Source organism: Pagrus major, chromosome 23 (genome assembly GCF_040436345.1).
Source record: "Pagrus major chromosome 23, Pma_NU_1.0".
Classification (NCBI taxonomy): Eukaryota; Metazoa; Chordata; class Actinopteri; order Spariformes; family Sparidae; genus Pagrus; species Pagrus major.
Genome location: NC_133237.1, coordinates 1,296,144 through 1,317,038, shown reverse-complemented (window position 1 = coordinate 1,317,038; position 20,895 = coordinate 1,296,144). Strand labels below are relative to the sequence as shown.

The window sequence follows — 20,895 nt, the reverse complement described above, 5'->3', positions numbered from 1 at the left end:
TATTCTTGTATGTTTTCTATTCTTGTAAAGTGTCTTTGAGAGTTTTTAAAAGCGCTGTACAAATAAAATGTATTATTATTATTATTATTATTATGCTGATTCCCTCTCCAGAACTATTTAAGCAGTGTCTTGATTTACCTCATTTCTACCGAGGAGGCAGAGCGTTTGCTATTACGCACCTGTGTCTCATATTACGAATATGGCAACAAGGCGTCTTCTGGCTCATCAGCTAAAGCGACAGGCTGCCTCACATATGATATCCCAAATAAGAAACACCTCCAATATTCTTCCCATCGAAATTAATGCTACTTTTAAATCATTTTACTCTGCGTAATATGATTTTGAATTTCCAGCGGATGCTACAAAAATGAGGAAATTCCTTGAAGATCTCAATAATCCTGTTGTCTGTAATTTGGCAAAAGAGTTGAATGCTGCACTTACTCTTGATGAAAAAATGCATTTGATTAAAGCAATGCAATCCAACAAGGCTCCCGGCCCAGATGGGTTTCCTCTTGAGTTTTTTGGGAAGTTTAGTGGAAAATTGGAGCCAGTGCTCCAATCTATGTTCAATGAATCATTGGAAAGGGGTTCATTACCACCTACTCTAATGCAAGCATCTGTAGCACTTCTTCTCAAGAAGGACAAAGATCCAACTTCCTGTGGCTCTTACAGACCACTGTCTCTGCTCAATGTTGATGTAAAGGTATTGGCAAAAACAATTGTGTCACATTTGGAGAATGTGTTGCCCCATATTATATCTGAAGAGCAAAATGGTTTATAAAGGGATGCCAATTATTTTTTGATATTTGCACACTTTTAATGTTATCTACTCCAAACAGTCGTCTGAACTCCCGGAAATTGTATTCTCCCTGGATACTGAAAAGGCATTTGACAAGGTACAGTGGGAATACCTGTTTGCGGTATTAAAAAAATTGGGTTTTGGGGATAAAGTCATTTGTTGGATTCGTCTCCTTTACAAGTCCCCTCAAGCTAGTGTCGACACAAACACACGCCAAGGCTTCCCGCTTTCTCTGTTACCATTCCTGCTATTTTTTTTTGCAAGTTATTTTTATTAGTTTTCTTTTTAAGTTGGTAGTATACAATGATGATATCAGTGCATAAAATGTTTTACAAACAACAACATGAGATCAAAATTGTAGGACCCAGAAATGCATGACTCATTGAAACTCGTTCAAACTCTGGGTCAAATTTTGGACTTGAATACACTTACACACGCACACACACTTATAGACGCAGTATAGATTACAATTAAAGACTCATACATGCAAAAAAAACAACAACAAAAAATAAATAAAAAATTAAGACAAAACAAAAACAAAAAGGGGGCTTTTGTGAATGACGCGGTCCTGCAGAAAGTGCATATGTACATTAAATGTTATTTCCACTTACTTATAGAACACAAAAACTACACAAATCTAGAAAGGTACAATACAAATTACAGATTGGCAGAGGGGAACTGAATTGATTTCAGATGTTCAAGAAAAGGATTCCATATTTTGTGTAATTTAGCGGTAGAGCCAATGCAATGTAGCCTTCATCTTCTCTAGCTTAGAGTAGGACAAAATATCTCTCAGCCAGTGATAAACTGTGGGAGGAGTGGATTTCCATCTGAGTAAGATCAATCTCCTAGCCAATAGGGTGGCAAATGTTATAAAGTCAGCCTTGAATTTAGGCACCAGTAGGGTAGAGGGTAGCACTCCAAACAGGATAGTTACTAGGATAGGGTCAGAGGGCACATTTAATATAGTAGATAGGGTATTGAAAATTTCAGTCCAAAAGTTATGGAGAGTTGGACAAGTTAAAAACATATGAATTAAGGAGGCTGGAACCTGCTGGCATCGATCACAGAAGGGGTTTTATGTAAGGGTAAATCCTAGAGAGCTTCTCTTTACTCCAGTGAGTGCAATGGAGAATTTTAAATTGTATTAGTCCATGTTTGGCACAAAAAGAGGAGGAATGGACACGATACAAGATTCTCTCCCAAATGTCCTCATCAAACACCTCTCCAAGATTCTGTTCCCAGAGTGTCTTAATGGAAGACAAGGAATGATTGTATTCAGAAAAGATTCTACCATACGAAATGAAGCCCTTCTTGCTAAAAACTGGTTCTAGAAATATGTCTTGTTGTGTATCTTGTGGTTTTGAGGGGAAATTAGGAATTTCAGCTTGAACAAAGCTACGGATCTGTAAATATTGGGGAAAAAAAATACTTTTTAAAAAAGAATTTAGCTGTCAGCTGCGGAAATGAGGCAAAGGTTCCTTCTATGTACATATCACTGAAAGAAGTGATACCTGCTTGTACCCATGCAGAGGGGGGAATGAATGGTTTTGTTCAATAGGGGCATGAAGCAAAGAAGGAAGAATGCCAAAATTATGTTTAAATTACCTCCAGATTTTGAGAGTAGACCTAACTACTGTGTTCTTTGTGTATCGCACAGTAGGAGAGTTTCCTGGAGATTATAAGAGTGACAGAAGAGAGGATGGTTTACAGGAGGCTGCTTCAATACTAAGCCAGGCAGCAGTGTTTTGGATCGGTGGCTTGCAGCCAGTAGTGCATCACACACAGATTAGTAGCCCAATAGTAGTATTGGAAGTTGGGTAAAGCAAGACCACTGAGACACTTTGGTCTTTCTAAGTAAACTTTGCGAAGTCTTGGAGCCCGTCCCTGCCATAGGAACTCTGATATCAAACTATCTAGTTTACGGAAGAATGCTTTTGTTAAGTAGACTGGTAGACATTGAAAGAGATAAGAACATTTTGGTAAAATATTAATTTTAATAGAGTTAACATGTCCAGCTACAGATACGGGAAGTAAGGACCAGCGCTTTAGATCTTGTTTGGTTCTAGTAAGCAAAGGTTCAAAGTTTGCTCTAAAGAGGTCTAAAGGTATCTGTAATTTGAATACTTAGGTATGTGAATTTATTAGAAACTACTTTAAATGGTACTTTGTGTGATGGAAAGTTGTGCGCAACCGCACTCAAAGGGAACAGCTCGCTTTTGTCATAGTTGACTTTGTAACCTGAGATTACCCCAAAGGCCTCCAGTGTGGAAAGTACATTTGGCAGTGATAAACTGAGATTGGAGAGAAAAAGGAGCAGATCATCTGCATACAGTGCTACCCTTTGTTCCACCTCTCCTCTTAAGATTCCAGAGATTTGTGGATGGGAGTGTAAAGCTATAGAAAGAGGCTCAATGGTGATTGTGAAAAGTATAGGAGATAGGGGGCAGCCCTGTCTGGTACCACGCTGGAGACTAAAGTATTCTGAATTTATATTATTAGCTCTAACAGAGGCTGAGGGGAGGGAGTATAAAAGCCTCACCCAGGAAATGATTTTTTCACAGAACCCAAACTTCCTTAGAGTATAGAAAAGGTACTTCCACTCCACTCGGTCGAAGGCCTTCTCTGCATTCAGAGAGACAACAGCCTCTGAACAAGTGGGTGAAGGGGGGGCATATATAATATTAAATAAACGTCTAACATTGAAAAAGGAGTGTCTGTTTTTAGTAAATCCAGTTTGGTCATTAGATATTAACGAAGGCAGGATTGAGTCTAAACGCATAGCCAACACCTTAGCTAATAGTTTAGCGTCCACATTGATCAATGAGATGGGCCTATAGGAGCTGCAGAGATTAGCCACTTTGCATAGCACAGATTGCTCTAGAAATCTTCTCTAATGTGATTGGTTGTTCCAAGCCTGATGCTGAGGCTGTATCTAAGCTTGGTATGGAGAGGTTTCTGAAGAAAGAGTCCAACTCTGACAGCCCACTTTGATTCTCAGAGGTGTACAAGTGACTGTAGAAGTTTTTGAATTGATCATTTATTAATTGTGGATCAGTTGTAGTGCCTGTGTGTGTTTATTTTTAGAATTTGGTGGGCTGAGGATTTTTGGCGCAATTGGTGAGCTAGCAGCTTGCTGGACTTATCACCCTGCTCGTACTGAGCATATCTACATTTAAAAAGCAGATCTTCAGCAAGAGTGCTTGACAAGTTATTGAATTCAGTTTGTAATACAAGTCTTTGTTTATATGCATCTGGGGAAGGAGAAGAGGCGTAATTTTGGTCAAATTCTGAGATCTGAGACGTTAGATCTGCAATTATTTTTTCCCTCATTCTTTTCTCAAGGCGTGCATATGAGATCATATGACCCCTGGTATACACTTTAAAGGGACTTGGGGCAGTATCAAGAAATAAGACTCAATAGTGACACTATCAATAGTGACACTTAGTCACTAACAGTTACGTTAGGGTAACTGCAGCCATCAGCCAAGCTGGCGCGGTAGCGCGCATGAACTCTTCACAACAGTGCAGCTGATGCCTTATCCCCTACACACACGAAGCAGCCGGGAAGCCGGCTCGCTGTGTGTAGGGACACACAAGCGTGGCGATTTACCGTTACGGTTGATGCAGTCTGACAGGCACAGGCGAAAGCAAAGACAGCATAGTGAGGGACAGAAATATCATCTCTGATACGGGATTGCTGTGTGTTAGCGGCTAATGTTGCTACACAGACACAAACAAACCGTTAGCCTGTGGCTACATCCAGCTGCTAACGTCACCTCCCGGATAACAGGTTGGGCTTTCGGTCCCATATATAAAGGGACATTTTTCTAACTATTCGGTTTCAGACTAAAGGACCGTGGAAAATGCGCAGTCTGTAACTATTCAGTGTTACACAGCGGTGGACTAAGTTACATGTTTGCAGCTAACGCTACTTTGCACGTTAGGTCACTCCGAGTTCTCGGTGATCACATATGATTTTCAAATCAAGCTCTAAACATGACCTGTGATGTTTTCTTACCTGGTTACTAGGAAATGAGCCAGTCAGCATCTGTTTTCAGTCCCAATTCAAGTCTAAGCTGCCTCCATGAGCCGAACGCGTATCCGATGTGTATTCGGGTGCCAGCCCGGCTTTGGTCGTAATTTCGTTTCGACTCACGACATGCCGCTGATAAAACCTTTGTTTTCTTCTTAGAATGACTTTTTAGTGGACTTTATGTGGTGGTGGGTCGTTTGCTGGCCGTAGCAGAATCCATTACCATCGCGCTTGTCTTCTTCACGTATCCAAGTCGAAAGCCGTCGAGGATGCGCATTCAGCGTCATCCTACGTCACGTCCGCAGGACTGCGCGGGAAATTCGGACACCGAATTGCAGTACATTATGCAGCACATAAGAGATACATGGGTGGGCTCATTCTTTTTGGTTTTGAACGCTTCATCACCCATTAGCATTAAAAACTTAAAATGCATGTTTATTTTTTCACAAATCCTGCCCCAAGTTCCTTTAAATGTTTCCCATAGGGTAGAGGGAGAAGTGTCCTCAGTTTTATTTGTCTTAATAAACACATCAATTTGAGTGGACATGAATTTTACAAAGTCATGCTAGTTGCTAGTCTGCTAGTTGGATTCAGAAAATGCCAGGCATCAGATATAGCAAACTCTTTTAGAAAAGATTTAATTAGTTTAGCAGATTTCGTTTGAGGCTTCATATTCATAGAGGAACCGTCTAAAGAAGGATTAAGCCAGGAGTTAAAGTCACCTCCCAAAATGAGGCAGTGAGACTGCATATCTTGGAAAGAAGACAAAAAGGACTTGAAAAAATGTTCAGCGTCCCAGTTGGGGGCATAGACATTGGCTAAGATCACTGGGGTATTATAAGGCTTACCTGTTACTATGACATATCTTCCATTTTTATCTAGTTTGGTATTCGATAAAGTAAATGGCACAGATTTGTGTATGAGAATTGCAGTTCCCCTTGCCTTACAGCTGTAGTCTGAGTCCCACCGTTTATGCAACAAAGAGTGATTATCTGCTTTCAGGTGCGTTTCTTGTAGGAAAGCAATATGAGTCCCCATACTTTGAAGGTGGTGAAGAACTTTGCTTCTCTTGACAGGTTGATTCAGTACCTTTACATTCCAGCTAGTAAATTTGAGCGTGTGTCCACCAGATTGGAGAGTAGGGTTAGGACTGCTTTGTGAGATCATATTACATCAAGAGTGGAGAAAGATAAAGCAGTAAGTGTGTAATACAATAGCAAGTGAAACCTCACAGAATTGTCAGAAGCTACCTTTGTATACATCAGAAGGCCCGTACACAAACAAAAGACAAAAAAACTAAAAACAACTGGTAAAACATGCAGACAAAGAGACAAACCACAAACTGCTGAAGCGTCATCCTGAACGTGACGCGCGCACCTACTCTCCCTAAGGACCACAACATCAAACTCCCTAAGAAAACTTTGATATTAACTCACTACTCGCCCACTGGGCCAGATGCTATAAATGTATCAAATGTAAAGGTTACAAAAAGCACAGTATTTTTAATTCACATTAGCAATAATAAACATGAAAAAATAAAGAATTCTTGCAGAACTTGCATAGATGGGGGCTATTCAAATGGATGATTAGGCTAACTGAATGACACTTGTGCTGTTTCACTTAAATGCAACATTCAGTGACCTTCTCAAGACAGCCCCTGAAAAGTACGGCATGGTTACAGTAAAACATAGCCTACTGCAATCCTATCCTAATCTGTTGGTTCATGCACTGCGGTGTTGACGAAGGCCATTGCTGCATCCGGATCAGTGAATTTGTGGACCTCACTATAGAAATCTCAGAATCTTCTTTGCCGACACGAATGCTGCATGTTTCTTTGCAACCTCCGCCGTGAAGTCAGGGAAGATAGACAGCCTGCTACCCTCGCGTAGTAATGGAGATGCCTCAGCTGCTCGTCGGAGAATCTGGTCACGGACATGGTAGTAGTGCACTCTGATGACAAATGCTTGCGGTGGCTTCCCCTTCTTCGGCTTTGGATGGAGAGAACGAAGCACCCTGTCCAGCAAAGGCTTCTCCTCCAACTCCAGCACATCCTGAAGCAGTTGAGCGATGAATTCAGTAGGACGAGACCCTTCATCTCCCTCAGGTATGCCTAGTATGTGAAGGTTGTGTCTTCTCTGCCTGCCCTCCAGATCATCGCATTTTGTTTTTAGTGCACACACTTCTGTGGATAATTCGTTTGAACTCCATGCTAGCGACAGTGTCGCTGTGTGCTGTGGCAAAGCACTCCAGATCATGAGTAGTGGCACTATGCTTATCCACTGTAGCCTGCAAGTCAGACAAGGAGTTCTTAAGCTCCTCTTTAACGGCTGTAATTTTGGTACGGAGATTGCCGGATAGCAAGTCCACTTTAGAGTCAATTTTGCTACATATGTCCACTTTTAAAGCTTGAATTTGGTGGCACTCAAAGTGTCTGCCTCGATGCTAGTCACTTCACCATTGTTACCTTTAGCCATGCTTTTTGGAGAGTCTGGCTTTGAGCGAGTAGTGCTAGTAGTCTTCGAAGCTTCACGTCTTGATTGAGAATCAGTCATTTTCAGGCAGGATACGGTGCAAACGTCAACTTAAACTTTTAAAAGTATGATATTAGAGGTATTTCGCTTAAATATTCGTTACACGGTGCTTTATATAGAAATCAAATTTGCACTTGGCTGGAGCTCACGGAAAACACGTCTTTCTCTATGCGTGCGCAATAGCGCACAATTAAATTTAGGGAAAAATGAATGCTTTCCTGTTAATGAGGCGTCTTTGCAATTCCTTTTCAATTGAACATTGTAGCCCTTGGGGGCTAGCGTTAGCTGGCATACTTCCAGTTTTCCAGTTCTCTGAAAAATAGAAAACCTGTGTTGACAGCATCTCCCCACTCATTCAGACTTGTTTAACCTTCTGCTTTTGTTTATTTCTCACTGCAACACATTACTACAGCAAGCTACTGCACCATGCTAATCTCCATTTTGTGTATGTCTGCTTGCCCATAAGATCATGTGAGAGGGATCACGTGAGCTCAGCTTCAGTCTGCAGAGCCATGTTGTTCGCTGTTTATTAAAAATGTATTCATGTTGAACATGTTGCGTGCGTGCTGCACTTCCCTGCTCCCTGAGCAACAAACGTGCCAAGTGTGTAGTAAATCAGATGAACAATCTCGAGATATGCAAATGACATACAGTGAGATTCCTTGCTTTATAGATACATTAGATAAATAAAGTATTTTTTAAGGTCTGGGACATGGGGGATTTGCTCAGTCAAATCGGTCAAAAAGCACAAGCATTGAAATGATTAGACAGTTTGAAAAAGTTCAAGAGAAAAAAAAGAGTTCATTTAGATTACCTAAACCTTCTCATTTGGCAGTCAGACAAAGCTGAGGAAGTGGATGGGTCCGTGAACTGTAAAAGCTCTTTACAATAGACAGTTTTGGTAAATTGAGTAGATTTAGGGGGACATGTCCATTTCACTTCACATCCAATTTTTGTTCCCCTCAGTTTTACATTTTTATGTTGATGCTCTGTCTCTTCTTTTACTTTAAGTCATCATAGTGCAGATGAAGGAAGACAGGGGGTGATAAAAATGTTGATATTTTCATCTGAGTAGTCTAGTTATTACCATGCGCCCAAAGCAATGAGCTTGACAAGCATGTGCAAGTGGTGCAGCAAAGGCTACGCTCAGGCTGCCCTAACTTGTTAATGGATGTCTGAAAGGAATACCTCCAGAAACTTCTCAGGGCTGATAAAGTTTCCACCACCATGGTTTCTGGTTAAAAGAAATCATTAAACTCTTATGTTTAATTCACAGTTAATATTTTCCTCAAAAGTGATTGAACTTAATTAAAATATGAATCCAAAATAAGTCAGTGAAGGACATATTTGTTGTAAAGATGAAAATACATTATCTATCATTTCGGAAACTAAACATGATTTAAGTAGGGTAACTATATAGCAGAGATTTACACAGAACTTCTGTTTTCTTTTTTTTATAGTTCACATAGATGAAGATATAAAACACTACAACTATATACATCATCACTTTTTAAGCGCTTGATGGATTTAAGTGCACCTGTAATAGAACACCTTGAATGTTAAAGATTCATTTATTCAGTTTTTATTATTTAATTCTATGTGTCTTCAGTCTGTACCCCGCCACACACAAACACACAAACCTAACTAACAACTGAATAGGTCAATTGCCAGTGACTCCCAAATCAACATATATTAGCATGACTGTCGCAGCAACAGGCATACCAGACCTTCATCGTATGCTCGCAGTTTGGTTAGGTTTACACCCAAAAATTGTTAGATTTAGGAAAACATCCTGGTTCGGCTTAAAATACAATGTAACTTCAGTTAAAAACATACCTACATTACGTTTGTAACTTCAGTTGTGTTACGTATATGACATAACTTCAATAAAATAAGTTAGAAGGACTCACCATTTCCTTTTGCTTTCACACAAGACATGAACAGCGGTTTCCTGGGTGAAAGTCATGTGCTTGTTTGACCTGACCCAGACCTTTCCATGCAGGCTTTGCTGGTCTCTTTATTCTACTTCTCCTGACTCCATCCTTTGCTGCCGTAATAATTACTACCACTACCACCTACATCAAATGTAAATATGGGCTGTTTTAACCCGCAGCAGTCTGTTTAGCATCTACCCAATGTAATGAAAAGCAGTAATGACCACTAGCACAGACACATAGCTGCGAGTGAAGGTATCAGTGTATTTACCGGGGAAAGTAGAACGCAGGTATCCCCACCGCTACTGGCTGTTTGTTTTACAGACCAACCACAACAAAAACACAAACACAACCAAAGTATATATGGTTCACGCAAGTGCAGTCAGATATAGTTGAAATCCTCGCATCCACAAAGAAATCTGTCAGAAACTCTTTTATGCTGCTGTGATTTTTTGTTTCACTGTAAGCTGCTGGTGAGGTAACAATCACAGCAGAGGGCACAGCAGGGTGTCACTCCCAAGTCCCTCTAGCCACATCCATTCCAGCATCAACCCTATCCCATCCACTTTTCCTCATGGCCTTGTGCGAGAGTAAAGTGTTGCTGGAGAGCATTGGCTCCTCTTAGTTTGGACTTCGCTTTTGTAAGTCGGCTCTTTTTGAAGCATGCTTTTGGAACAAAAGATATTAGAAAAATTTTGTAAAAGTCCATTCCATTACCCCCTAAAAAGTTCTCCAAAAACCACAATGTTTCAGTTTGATCTCTCTCAGTTGCACATGTTAAATAAGCAAGATACAGAGAGCAGAATTTAATTGTTTAAAATGAATAATAACTTTAAAAAAATGGTACAAAACATTAAACATTAAAATCTAGACAGCTATCCAACTTAACCACCAGTTTCTCCCATGATGCCTTACTGTTGCTGTGCCGGTGACCGTCTGACTGCAGGAGTCTGACCCGCTCTGCTCGCTGTGGTTCTGTGGGGACTGGTACATGTTGAGCTGATGCTCACTGACTGAGGCCTGGATTCCGGTGTAGTCCTGTGGTGCTGCTGGGTGCTGGTGTGGATGTGGGTGGGAGTGTGGATGTGGATGGCTATGTGAAGCTGTGAACTCGGTTGGAATGCTGTTCTGGGGAGGGGGGGCAAACTGGGCTGATGGGTAAGCCTGGGCAATGGATGGATCCGGAGGTGCCGGTGTGTCCTGGGTACCCTGTATGGACAAAAGAGATTTACTTTTTAATTTAGAAGGCCATTTCAGTATTCAATTATTGGAGATTTTGCTCACTTCCTGCAATCTAAAGAAGGTTAAATTCCAGTTCTCTTAAGCTTTTAACAGAGGAACAATAGAGGCAATACTAAAATATAACCAATACTTTTGGATGGATTACCATTACATTTTGTACATACATTTGTGATCCCCAGAAGATGAATCCTAGTGACATTGGTCATCCCTTGACTTGTCATCTAGTACCACTAGCTGGTTGACATTCCTTCATTCATCCAAGCTCCCATTCCGGACTACTAGCTGCACGGCTAAGTGAGCTAAACTGCTACCAGCAGCTCCAGTAAGCAGCAGGTGTTCTGCCCCCAGAGAAAGAATCCTTTTGTTATTGTTGCCACATGTCAGTGTATAAGCAACAGAAACATTATAATTTAATCATGTTATGGAACTTATTATGTGACTTGGTGTATCAGGGCACACATACATACATAGATACAAACTCTTTGGATTAAAGGAAAGAATTTCCCTAACTGTACTGACATATAGGAGGACAAAAGAAACACGTCTTGATTTCCAGTAGTCCCACATAGAGAGGATCTACATAGACCTTAACAACCAACATCCAAGATTTCTGATGACCAAACACAGAAACTACCTATAAAACAACTCAGCAAGGACTGTTTAGGTCCTAAAAAACAAAAAAAAGAGTGTTGGTGAATGTTATGAGTTCTTGGAATGTGGTTTCAGCTGGCTGTAGCTGTAACAATGTCACAAAAATAGTGCAAACATTGAGGGGGAAAAAGTGAATGTACCCCCCAAAACTGTGTTGTGTGCAAGCATGTGTGAGTGAGTGTGTCTGTGAGAAAGATTACTCCTGTGGGGCATTTATATCTCAGCCGTTGCGAGGGGGGGGCAGCCACATGTAAGAAAAAGAAAGAGAGGGTGAGTGAGAGGGACAGGGATGCAGACAGTGAGTCTTGGCTAAATACTCTGCTGTGTAATGAGAACCACATTTAGAAGACTGAAATATGCTTTACGTGGCAGAGCACTCCACACACATCCCCATGCACACACTCTCAGGCAACTGAAGGAATACAATTACAATTCTGAATAAGTGCACGGAGAGAGAGAGAGAGAGAGAGCAAGGAGGACTTTTTCTCCTTCTGAATAAAATGTTTCTGTATGCTTCTCTGTGTGTTTCATCTACTCGAGAACTGTCTCACTTTTCCTCAAAAGACAGTTGTCGACAGATTTTTGTCTTGTGTTTAAAATATCCAATGCCATGGCTCCTGCTCCTTTAAAGACTTGTGAGAGCACCATAACATCTTATATTGACTTGACTTTCATAACATATTGTATTGTTGCCACGTGTCCAAAACTCAGTGGAACTCTTTACCAGATAACATAAAGGGGTTGAAGGTTGATCAGTACCTTCAAAGGAAAGCTATGGTTTAGTACACTTTGGTTTTATTGTCAGCTCTGGCCATCATTTACATCAGTTGCAATAACATTGCAGTCACCGTTTATTAGTTTTTGTGTAATCCTGCTAACAAACTGACCAACAAATCAACAAACAAATGGACACAGGTGAAAACATAAGCTCCTTGGTGGAGGTAGGTAACGTGGGATCATGGCAAGCCTTGTAATAGACCTGCCGGTCCATCATGTCCATGTAATGTTAACCTTGCAACTTTTGAAAAAACACATGGTCTCATTCCCTGTTCAAGTTAGCAGTAACAAACATGCACTTTCAAAATAAAGTCACCAAAACTACTGGTTAGGTTTAGGAAAACTAGATTCAATGAATGAACCAACCGATCATCCCTAACCTCCTCCTCCAGACTCCTTTCAGGTTCTTTCCACTATATTCCTTCCTAGCTGTTGTTATTAGCACCTGCTGCTGCTACTGAACCTTCTGGTACTTTTTGCAGTGAGGGGAGGCAATTGTCACACTCACACACTGTCCTCTCGTGAAGCGGTAGGTCTATACACGCTTTGCAGCGAAGCTGGGCTGAAACAGGTCCAACTGGGCAAGACACAAATCAATTGTTTGTCTATCTGAACTAAAATGTTGTTTATAATTCATCATTGCACAGGAAAACTGTATGCACACAACTACAGTGAAAACTGCAAAAGATGTTTACATTTGATTTGTCCAACTTCCGACGCCTCATACATAGAGCCAAAGTCATGACATCACATCCAGGCCAGCTGCTGTAACACAATGCTATCTCTCATTCAGCCTTTTCTTTCATTGCCCTGTCTGAAAAAAAATAACATATTCCTGGGTCTAGGTTACTGTCCATGTTCTAAGATGAATCAGCTCCACAACATGATTGTCATGATTTTAACACATTTACCTTGCGAGCTTAGACTAAACTTCAGCTTCCATGAAGAAAAATTCTGCTGTTATTACAGACATGTCTCAGCAGTTCCCTAGACCTCTCAACCCTGCTCCTGGCCTGCAAACATCTAGGGCTTCTGAAAAATGTTAGGGTTAGGGTTACAACATGAAAACCACTGACAGTTCAACTGAAAAATATTGGTCATCTCATTGCAATGCAATGTTCTGGCGGGAAACATTTGAATCATGTGGATGCCACTTGACATGCACCACCTACAAACATTGTCGCAAACCAACTACACCCTTGATGGCAGTAGCATTCCCAGATGGCAGTGCCATCCAGTCACATGACATATGTGTAAATCTTCCTAGAGCAGGCCATCCTCACAAGCTGAGTGACCATGCAAGAAGGAGAGTAGTGAGGGAGGCTAACAAGATACCTATGACTACTCTGAAGGAGTTAGAAGCTTCAGCAGCTGAGATGGGAAAGACTCTGCATACGACAACTGTTGACAAGACTTGTAAAGGTAGAGGATAAAATGAATGCAGTTAAATATAGGGAAATCCTGGTGGGCAACCTGATTCAGTCTGCGAGAGAACCACGGCTTGGGAGAAGATTTATTTTCCAGCAAGACAATGAACCGAAGGATACAGTGAAAGCTATACAGAAATGGTTTAAAGACAACAAGGTGAATGTTCTGGAGTGGCCAAGTCAAAGCCCAGACCTCAATCCGATAGAGAATTTGTGGATGGACTTGAAATGGGCTGTTCACGTCCGATCCCTGTGCAACCTGACAGAGCTTAAGCAGAAACATTGAGTCAAATTGCAGTGTCCAGATGTGCAAGCCTGACTGAGACCTATCCACATAGACTCAGTGCTGTGATTGAGGCAAAAGGTACACCTACTAAATACTGACTTGAAGAGGGTGAATACTTATGCAATCACTTATTTACACACATACTGTGAAATCGAATGTGTGTAAACATTAGTTTGTGAAAATGCTTTACATAAATGCACAATATGTAATGTATGACACTAGGGGTCTCAAAAGTCGTTCATTGAGTCTTGTTGAGCTCTGAAGGAGAGACTCGAGTGCAGATGCAGATCTGGAACAATAAACACCCAGGGTCACATTGGATTCTGCTCTGATCCGGAGCTGTTAGCAACAGGAGGAGAGCTCAGAGATTACTTATTACTTTTAGGATTTATGGATTTATCTTCACTCCTGTTTATCAACCTGCATCCATATCTGAGTGTTTTTATATCATGTTTCCTGTTAATCTAAACATGTGTCCGCCAACTGTTTATAATCATATGGATGCTGTTATAATGTGATCTGATTGAGATCCTGACCCATCATACATTCTGGAAAATGACAGAGTTATGTTTACACTCTAAATTACTTCATTACATAATCGCGATCAGTAAACAGCGTACCCTGTCTGTTCACTGAAGTTTAGTCTGGAGGGCTGACTGTCGTGGTGATTTTTTTCAATACAAGTTGCCAGAGACAGAAACTACAGCAACACAATAGTGGAAGGAGACAGTTAAAGTTGTTAATGGACGCTGTTTTTTTGGCAGAAATGTGACGAAGAGTTGGTAGGACAGACAGGATGAGGCTTTTCCACGTATAAATGCAGAATTTTTTTCTTCATATAAGATGCTGAAGACTATCTGTTACCACATTACTGTTGTTTGGTCCTGTAACATTGCTTTGTGGGTTGAAGTGTGGGACATTTCTCTTTTATTTGATGAGTGAAGGATCTGTTTAGCTGTCAGACTGAACACCATCAGACCGACACACTCCTGTCCCACGCTGTCTGCAATTCCATTCACACAGATGCCGCCTTGCCTCTGTTGCGGTTCTGATACTACCTCCAGTTCTGCCCCCATTCCGCCTCTGTAAGTTTCACACAGACAGTATGGTGGTATATCGGTGCAAGATTTCTGCCTTGAAAGGGCAGTGTGAATGGGGCTTAAAGCTTAGTTTATGCTTCTGCGTCAAGTCGACGCCGTACCTACGCCGTCGACATGACGCCGTCGTTGAGCATTCGAAGTTCTGCGTCGAGGGTCCGCGTTGCTCTGCAATTCACCGCCATGCCGCCAGGGGGGTGTGGCTGTGTGGTTTCAGGGGTTATAGCCGAATCCTTGCTTTTTCTTCCGGTCACAGTAAACAACAGTAAACAATGGCGACCGAGGTGGAGCAGCTGTATTTGGAGTTGGATCAATATTGAAGAGCAAATGCTTATATTGTAAATGTTAAAGCGCAGGCGACAGAGAAGACGTTTGCGGAGGTGGTCTGTACGATCGGAAAAAGCAACTGCCGGAAATTACGTTCTGAGCGGACCAATCACAGCGCTTGCGGTCCGCGTCAACGCGACGCGTAGTTAGGATTTTTTGGAGGTGCACGTCAGGCTATGGCGTAGGGGTCTGCGTCGACGGCGTAGCTACGGCGTAGGTACGCCGTCGACCTGACACAGAAGCATAAACTAAGCTTAAGAGGAGAGGGGGAAAAGAAGAGAGGGAACCAGAGTATCTGGTGAGTGCTGAGTTAAGTGATTGACCTGAATTCAAACACACAGACACTAATACCCTCAAGGCGTGCTGTTGCTAGCTATCTTGTGGCTAATGTACAGTGAAATAATCTGGTTGATGTGAATAAACGCTAGTCGGAGTAACACAAATAAACTTATCCTGTGGTCAAACTCGCTTCACTGGTGGTGAACAACTACCATTGCTGATGAAAATCTAACTGACAAGACTCAAGCACAAATGTTCACAGACGAGTTGATGTTTTAGTTTTTATTCCATTGTGTTTGGACTTCCCCGACTTGCTTCCTCACTCTCTGACTTTCTCAACCAAATGCAGCACATCACTAACTTAAAGGTCAAAGTAAACTTGTGGATCCCTCTAGGTTTTAACATTTTGGCAACATTTGAAATAATCTTATATAAAAACATCTTCAATATGTTTGTCTGGTGTTGCTGTCAAGTTGGCTACATTGATATAACTCTCAGCATACATTTGAGTATTGAAATTACAAAAATAATATGGCAGTATTTTGTGAAATACATGTAATACATTGTGCACGTTCCCTTACAAAAAAGGAAAATGATTATGATCCTTCCCTCACATTCTCTCACCCCCCCTACCTCTTCCCTCTTCCTGCTGAACAAACACAACAAACCTTTTTCCAGCTCGCAGGGTTTTCTTGGTGTCATTACCAAGAGAGCTGTAGCCACCCCCACCCCCCCACCCCCACCCCCTTCTCTCTCTCTTTAATGCGTAAATTCATCGACTCTTGCTAGCTGCTACCAAATATGAGGATGAAATAATGAGGTAGAAAGAAAGAGATGCATGCACACCGACACCCACATAAACAGAGCATGCATCCCTGCAAACCCACATATAGTGCATATGTGCACACACACACACACACACACACACACACACACACTCTCTCTCTCTTAAGTACCCGCGTAACCCACAAAAGGAGCATGCAGCATGCCGCCTTCTGCAGTCACAGCATAAATGTAGCGTAGAGCAAGAGAGCTAGTGTAAAAGCAGCAATGAGGAGAGACAGAGCGACAGAGAGAAATGAAGGAAAAACAGTGTATATTCTCAGAAGTACCTGCTCTACCATCTTGTCTCAGCCTTCCTCCATGCACATCCAGCTGCGTTATAAAGTCCAGCCCGCCAGTGTCTGCCTCCAGCTAGGATCAATTATGGATGGCTTTGTGTGTGTATGTGTGTGTGTATTGGGGGAATGAGCAGGAGGAGGAGGAGGTGCCAATGTGAATGAAAGCAGCATTCCCCAAAACTGTTTTTACCAGTCTCTTCTTTTTTCTTCTCTCACAATCACGACTGCTTTCATTTTTCTGAATTATTCTTCTCCTGTTCCCTATTTTTTGTTCTCTTTTCTTTTCAGTTCTTCCAATAAACCACATGGCCACCAGAACAGCAACACCCCTGTCCATATGCTTTAGTGTATCTTTGGTCTGGGTCTGTTTTTCCCAGTTCAACTTTAATTCCAAAAAAGGGAAATCATGCTACTGCATATCATTATATTTTTAGGCTACAGTGTGCTTCCTGCATTGTGGCAGCAGTTTGTGTTTGGCCCTTTCTGTTCACAGCCAGCTCCACAAAGAAATGGTTTTCGTAGTTCCTAGCCCTACTGAACGCTATCCAAAAACTTTTGGATGACCTGACCTGTGAGCCAGGCATTTTCACCCAACATCAGTGCTAACATCAATAACGGTATCAGTGTGCTTCAGATAAAGGTTTTGTGGTATCAGTGAACAGTGTCTGCATCAGGGTTTATGTTAGCCAGCTTTTTGCTGGTATCACTTGTAATTGTCCAGCAGATCCGGAGGGAAATTCAAGGTCTCTAGTAGCATATAAACAGCACACACAAAATAAACATATAACATAAACAGGATGATAAAATATCCACATGAATGTAAAAAGAATTGTAGAAAGAAATGTAAAAAGAGATGTATAAGCATGAGACGCTTGCAGTGGCAGGGCAGGGACTGAACCTGTGATTCAGTGTGCATTGTAAGGTGCTCTAAAAGAATGTGTGCCATGGTGTAGTGCAAAGGAATATTACGACCAGCATTAAATATGGACAATAAAAAAAAGAGAATAATGTAAACAGTGGGAGAGACACAAATCAACAGCAAATATTAGAGTATTGAGTATTAAAGTTGCAGCCAGTATTCAAGTATTAAGTTAGGACACAGTCCAGGTTTTGGGAAGGAGGGAGGGGGTGTGCATATGGGCTAATATAGCCAGTAGACAGTCAGAAAAACAAACATTGTTTTAAGTGGTAGTGGAGAGGGAGACAGACTTATGCAGAGAAGTCATCTCTCCTCTTCCCTTTAGTGACGTATTATAGAGATGTATGGCCCTGGGGATAAATGACTTCCCCAGCCTGTCCGTTGAGCATGACAGTGTACGTAGTCTTGAGCTGATCATGCTCCTCTGCTTTGTGAAAGTGCTATGCAGTGGATGACAGTCTTTGTCCAAGAATGTAAGCAGTCTGTTCAGTGTCCTTTTCTCTGCAATAGCTGTGATACCCTCTAGTTCAAGGCCAGCAACAGAGCCAGCTTTCTTTACCAGCCTGTCCAGTCGCCCAGCATCCTTCTTCTTAATGCTGCCTCCCCAGCATACCACAGCATAAAAAAATGACACTTGCGACAACAGACTGGTAAAACATACAGAGGAGCTTGCTGCAGACATTGAAGGACCGCAGCCTCCTCATAAAGTAGAGCTGGCTCTGCCCTTTCCTGTAGAGTGCATCAGTGTTGGCTGACCAGTTCAGTTTACCATACCAGGTAGGTATGTGTTGACCACCTCCACATTGGCCCCCTCTATGCAGACTGGCAGCAGAGTGGGCTTTGACCTGCAGAAATCCACCACCATCTCCTTGGTCTTTGAAGTGTTGAGTTGCAGATGGTTGTGCTTGCACCATTGCACAAAGTCATCCACCAGGCTCCTGTACTCCACCTCCTGCCCATCCCTGATACATCCCACAATTGCAGTGTCGTCCAAAAACTTCTGCATGTGGCATGACTCCGTGTTGTAGCAGAAGTCAGACGTGTACAAGGTGAACAGGACTGGTGACAGCACAGTGCCCTGTGGTGCTCCAGTGCTACTGACCACAGTGTCAGAGAAACAGTCCTTCAATCTGATGAACTGTGGCCTCTCTGACAGGTAGTCTGTGATCCAGGATACCAGGTGGGTGACCACACCCATCTGCAAGAGCTTTTCTCTCAGTCTGAGGGGCTGGATGGTGTTAAAGGCACTGGAGAAATCAAAGAACATGATTCTCACAGCACCTTTCCCTTTGTCCAAATGAGAGTGTGTTCTGTGCAGCAGGTGTATGACAGCGTCTTCCACGACCACCTTCTCCTGGTACGCAAACTGCAGCGGGTCGAGTGCGTGGGGAACCTGGGGTCTGAGGATGTGAAGTACCAGTGCATGGTCTTCATCATGTGTGATGTTAGAGCGACTGGCCTGAAGTCGTTAAGCTCACATGGGTGTGGCTTCTTTGGAACGGGGATGAGGCATGAAGTCTTCCATATTGCCGGGACTTTTCTCAGTCGGAGGCTCAGGCAGCGCAGGCTTTGAGCAGTCTTGGACAGACTCTGTCATGGCCAACTGCTTTTCTGTGTCCTTGGAAGTTGACTGCTGGTTGGTGACTGAGATGGGTGGAGCCACTTTGTCTGTGGTCACAGCATGAGGGGGATGTGCAGCAGCAGTTGATGGTGGGGGTGAAGGGTGAAAGTGAAGGGGGGGACATGGGTTGGACAGGTAGGAGTAGCTGTGGGGGGTGGACAGGCCATTGCTGCAGGAGCCTGGCAGTCAAACCTGTTGTAGAAGAGGTTTAGCCGGTTAGCTCTCCCTCCATCTCCCTCCGCTGTGCTACTTCTTTTCTTGCAAGATCATTGATCGTGATTGTTTTCATGCCATCCCAGACTTCCTTCAAGTTGTTCTCCTGCAACATCTGTTCCACCTTCCTTCTGTATTCCTCCTTCGCCTCTTTCAGCTTGACCTTGAGTTCCCCCTGTACGTGCCTCAACTCTGCCTGGTCCCCCTCTCTAAACGCCATCTTTTTCCTATTGAGAAGGGCCTTGACATCACTGGTTATCCAGGGCTTGTTATTTGGAAAGCAGCGTACAGTTCATTGGGAACAACAATGTCCATACAGAAGTTCAGGTAGTCAGTGGTGCAGTGTGTGACGCCCTCAATGTCCTCTCCATGTGACTGTTGGAGCACATTCCAGTCCGTTGATTCAAAGCAGTCCCTCAGGGCCTCCTCTGCCTCGGGGGACCACTTCCTGAAGGAGCGTGTTGTGGTTGGTTCTCTGCGGACATGTGGAATGTATAGTGGTTGTAGGAAAACCAGGTTGTGATCTGATTTCCCAAGTGGTGGCAGTGGGGTTGCAGTGTAGGCGTCGTTTGTATTGTCATACAAAAGGTCAATTGTTCTGTTCTTTCCTGTGGGGCAGTTAACAAACTGATAAAAGGCAGATGAAATGCAAATGAAAACATCAATGGCCAAAAAGATAGGAAATATGCCAAATAAATAAATTCATTAAAAGCATATTAAATAACCTAATATTGTGTGACCTATAAGATGCTACATTATAACTTGAACATATACTTTGCAAAACATTTGTTTTGCCTCTGCTGTTAAGACATTGAGAGATTCTCAGAATGTTTAGTAATCAATCAGTATCGTTTTTTTGTTTTTTTTCGCTCTCAGCATGCTCTTTTCTACCTGGAAGAAATTCAGTCGACAACAGACGGACATCAAGCTCCTGCTCCTCAAGAAATGAAAGATATGACAACAGCCAAAAAACTAAAGACGTTTCAAACCAGAATGTTCTCATTCAACTGGGCAGCCGATCACACAGAGACATGTGTGACATGCATCACAAGCAAGGCTAGCATTTTTTAGACTCGTATTAAAGTTGAAATATTAATAACTTGTGTATTATTATATATTGTGCATATATATAGACTGTTTCATCCCTCCCACTTTTACTTTTGAAGATATGTGTGATCTATCCAATCAGTGCTGTGTCTGTGCTTCATTAGCTATTAAATCTATTCCACTTGCTCATTGAGAGAGAGCTCCACACCATGTTTTCAATGCTACCTTGCACCGAGGCAGATTGACTCACAGATTGACACACAGCAGACAAACACACAGCACACAAACGCACACAAATGCTGCAAACGTTAACTAGTCAGTGAAGTGCTGGTACCAGGCAGCTGAGTTAAGGTGGGTCACCACTGTCTCCACAAAAAGTCTTGAACAAAGAGAGTATATTAGGTGGAAAGAAGGGAAACATGACAGGAAAGAGAAAAGGAAGATGGCAAATGAGACTAAAAGAGAAGGAGAGAAAGAAAGGGATGGAATTAATAGGTTTCTAGGTAAAGAAAGAAAAAGTGAACTAAACGCAAAGGGTTTCTAGAGTTCTAGAGTTCTATCTGTAAACTTTATTTTTTATTATCATCT

The 20,895-nt window shown here is 42.2% G+C and overlaps 1 protein-coding gene across 1 annotated transcript in view; it reads right to left on the bottom strand.

Moving 5' to 3' along the window:
- The window catches only part of rbfox1 (RNA binding fox-1 homolog 1), a 196,655-nt gene that overhangs the window by 94,596 nt on the left and 81,164 nt on the right, over positions 1 to 20,895 (bottom strand). The window contains exon 2 of the mRNA XM_073494853.1: positions 10,216 to 10,509. Coding sequence (XP_073350954.1) covers positions 10,216 to 10,509 — 294 coding nt within the window. The remainder of the gene's footprint in view (positions 1 to 10,215; positions 10,510 to 20,895) is intronic.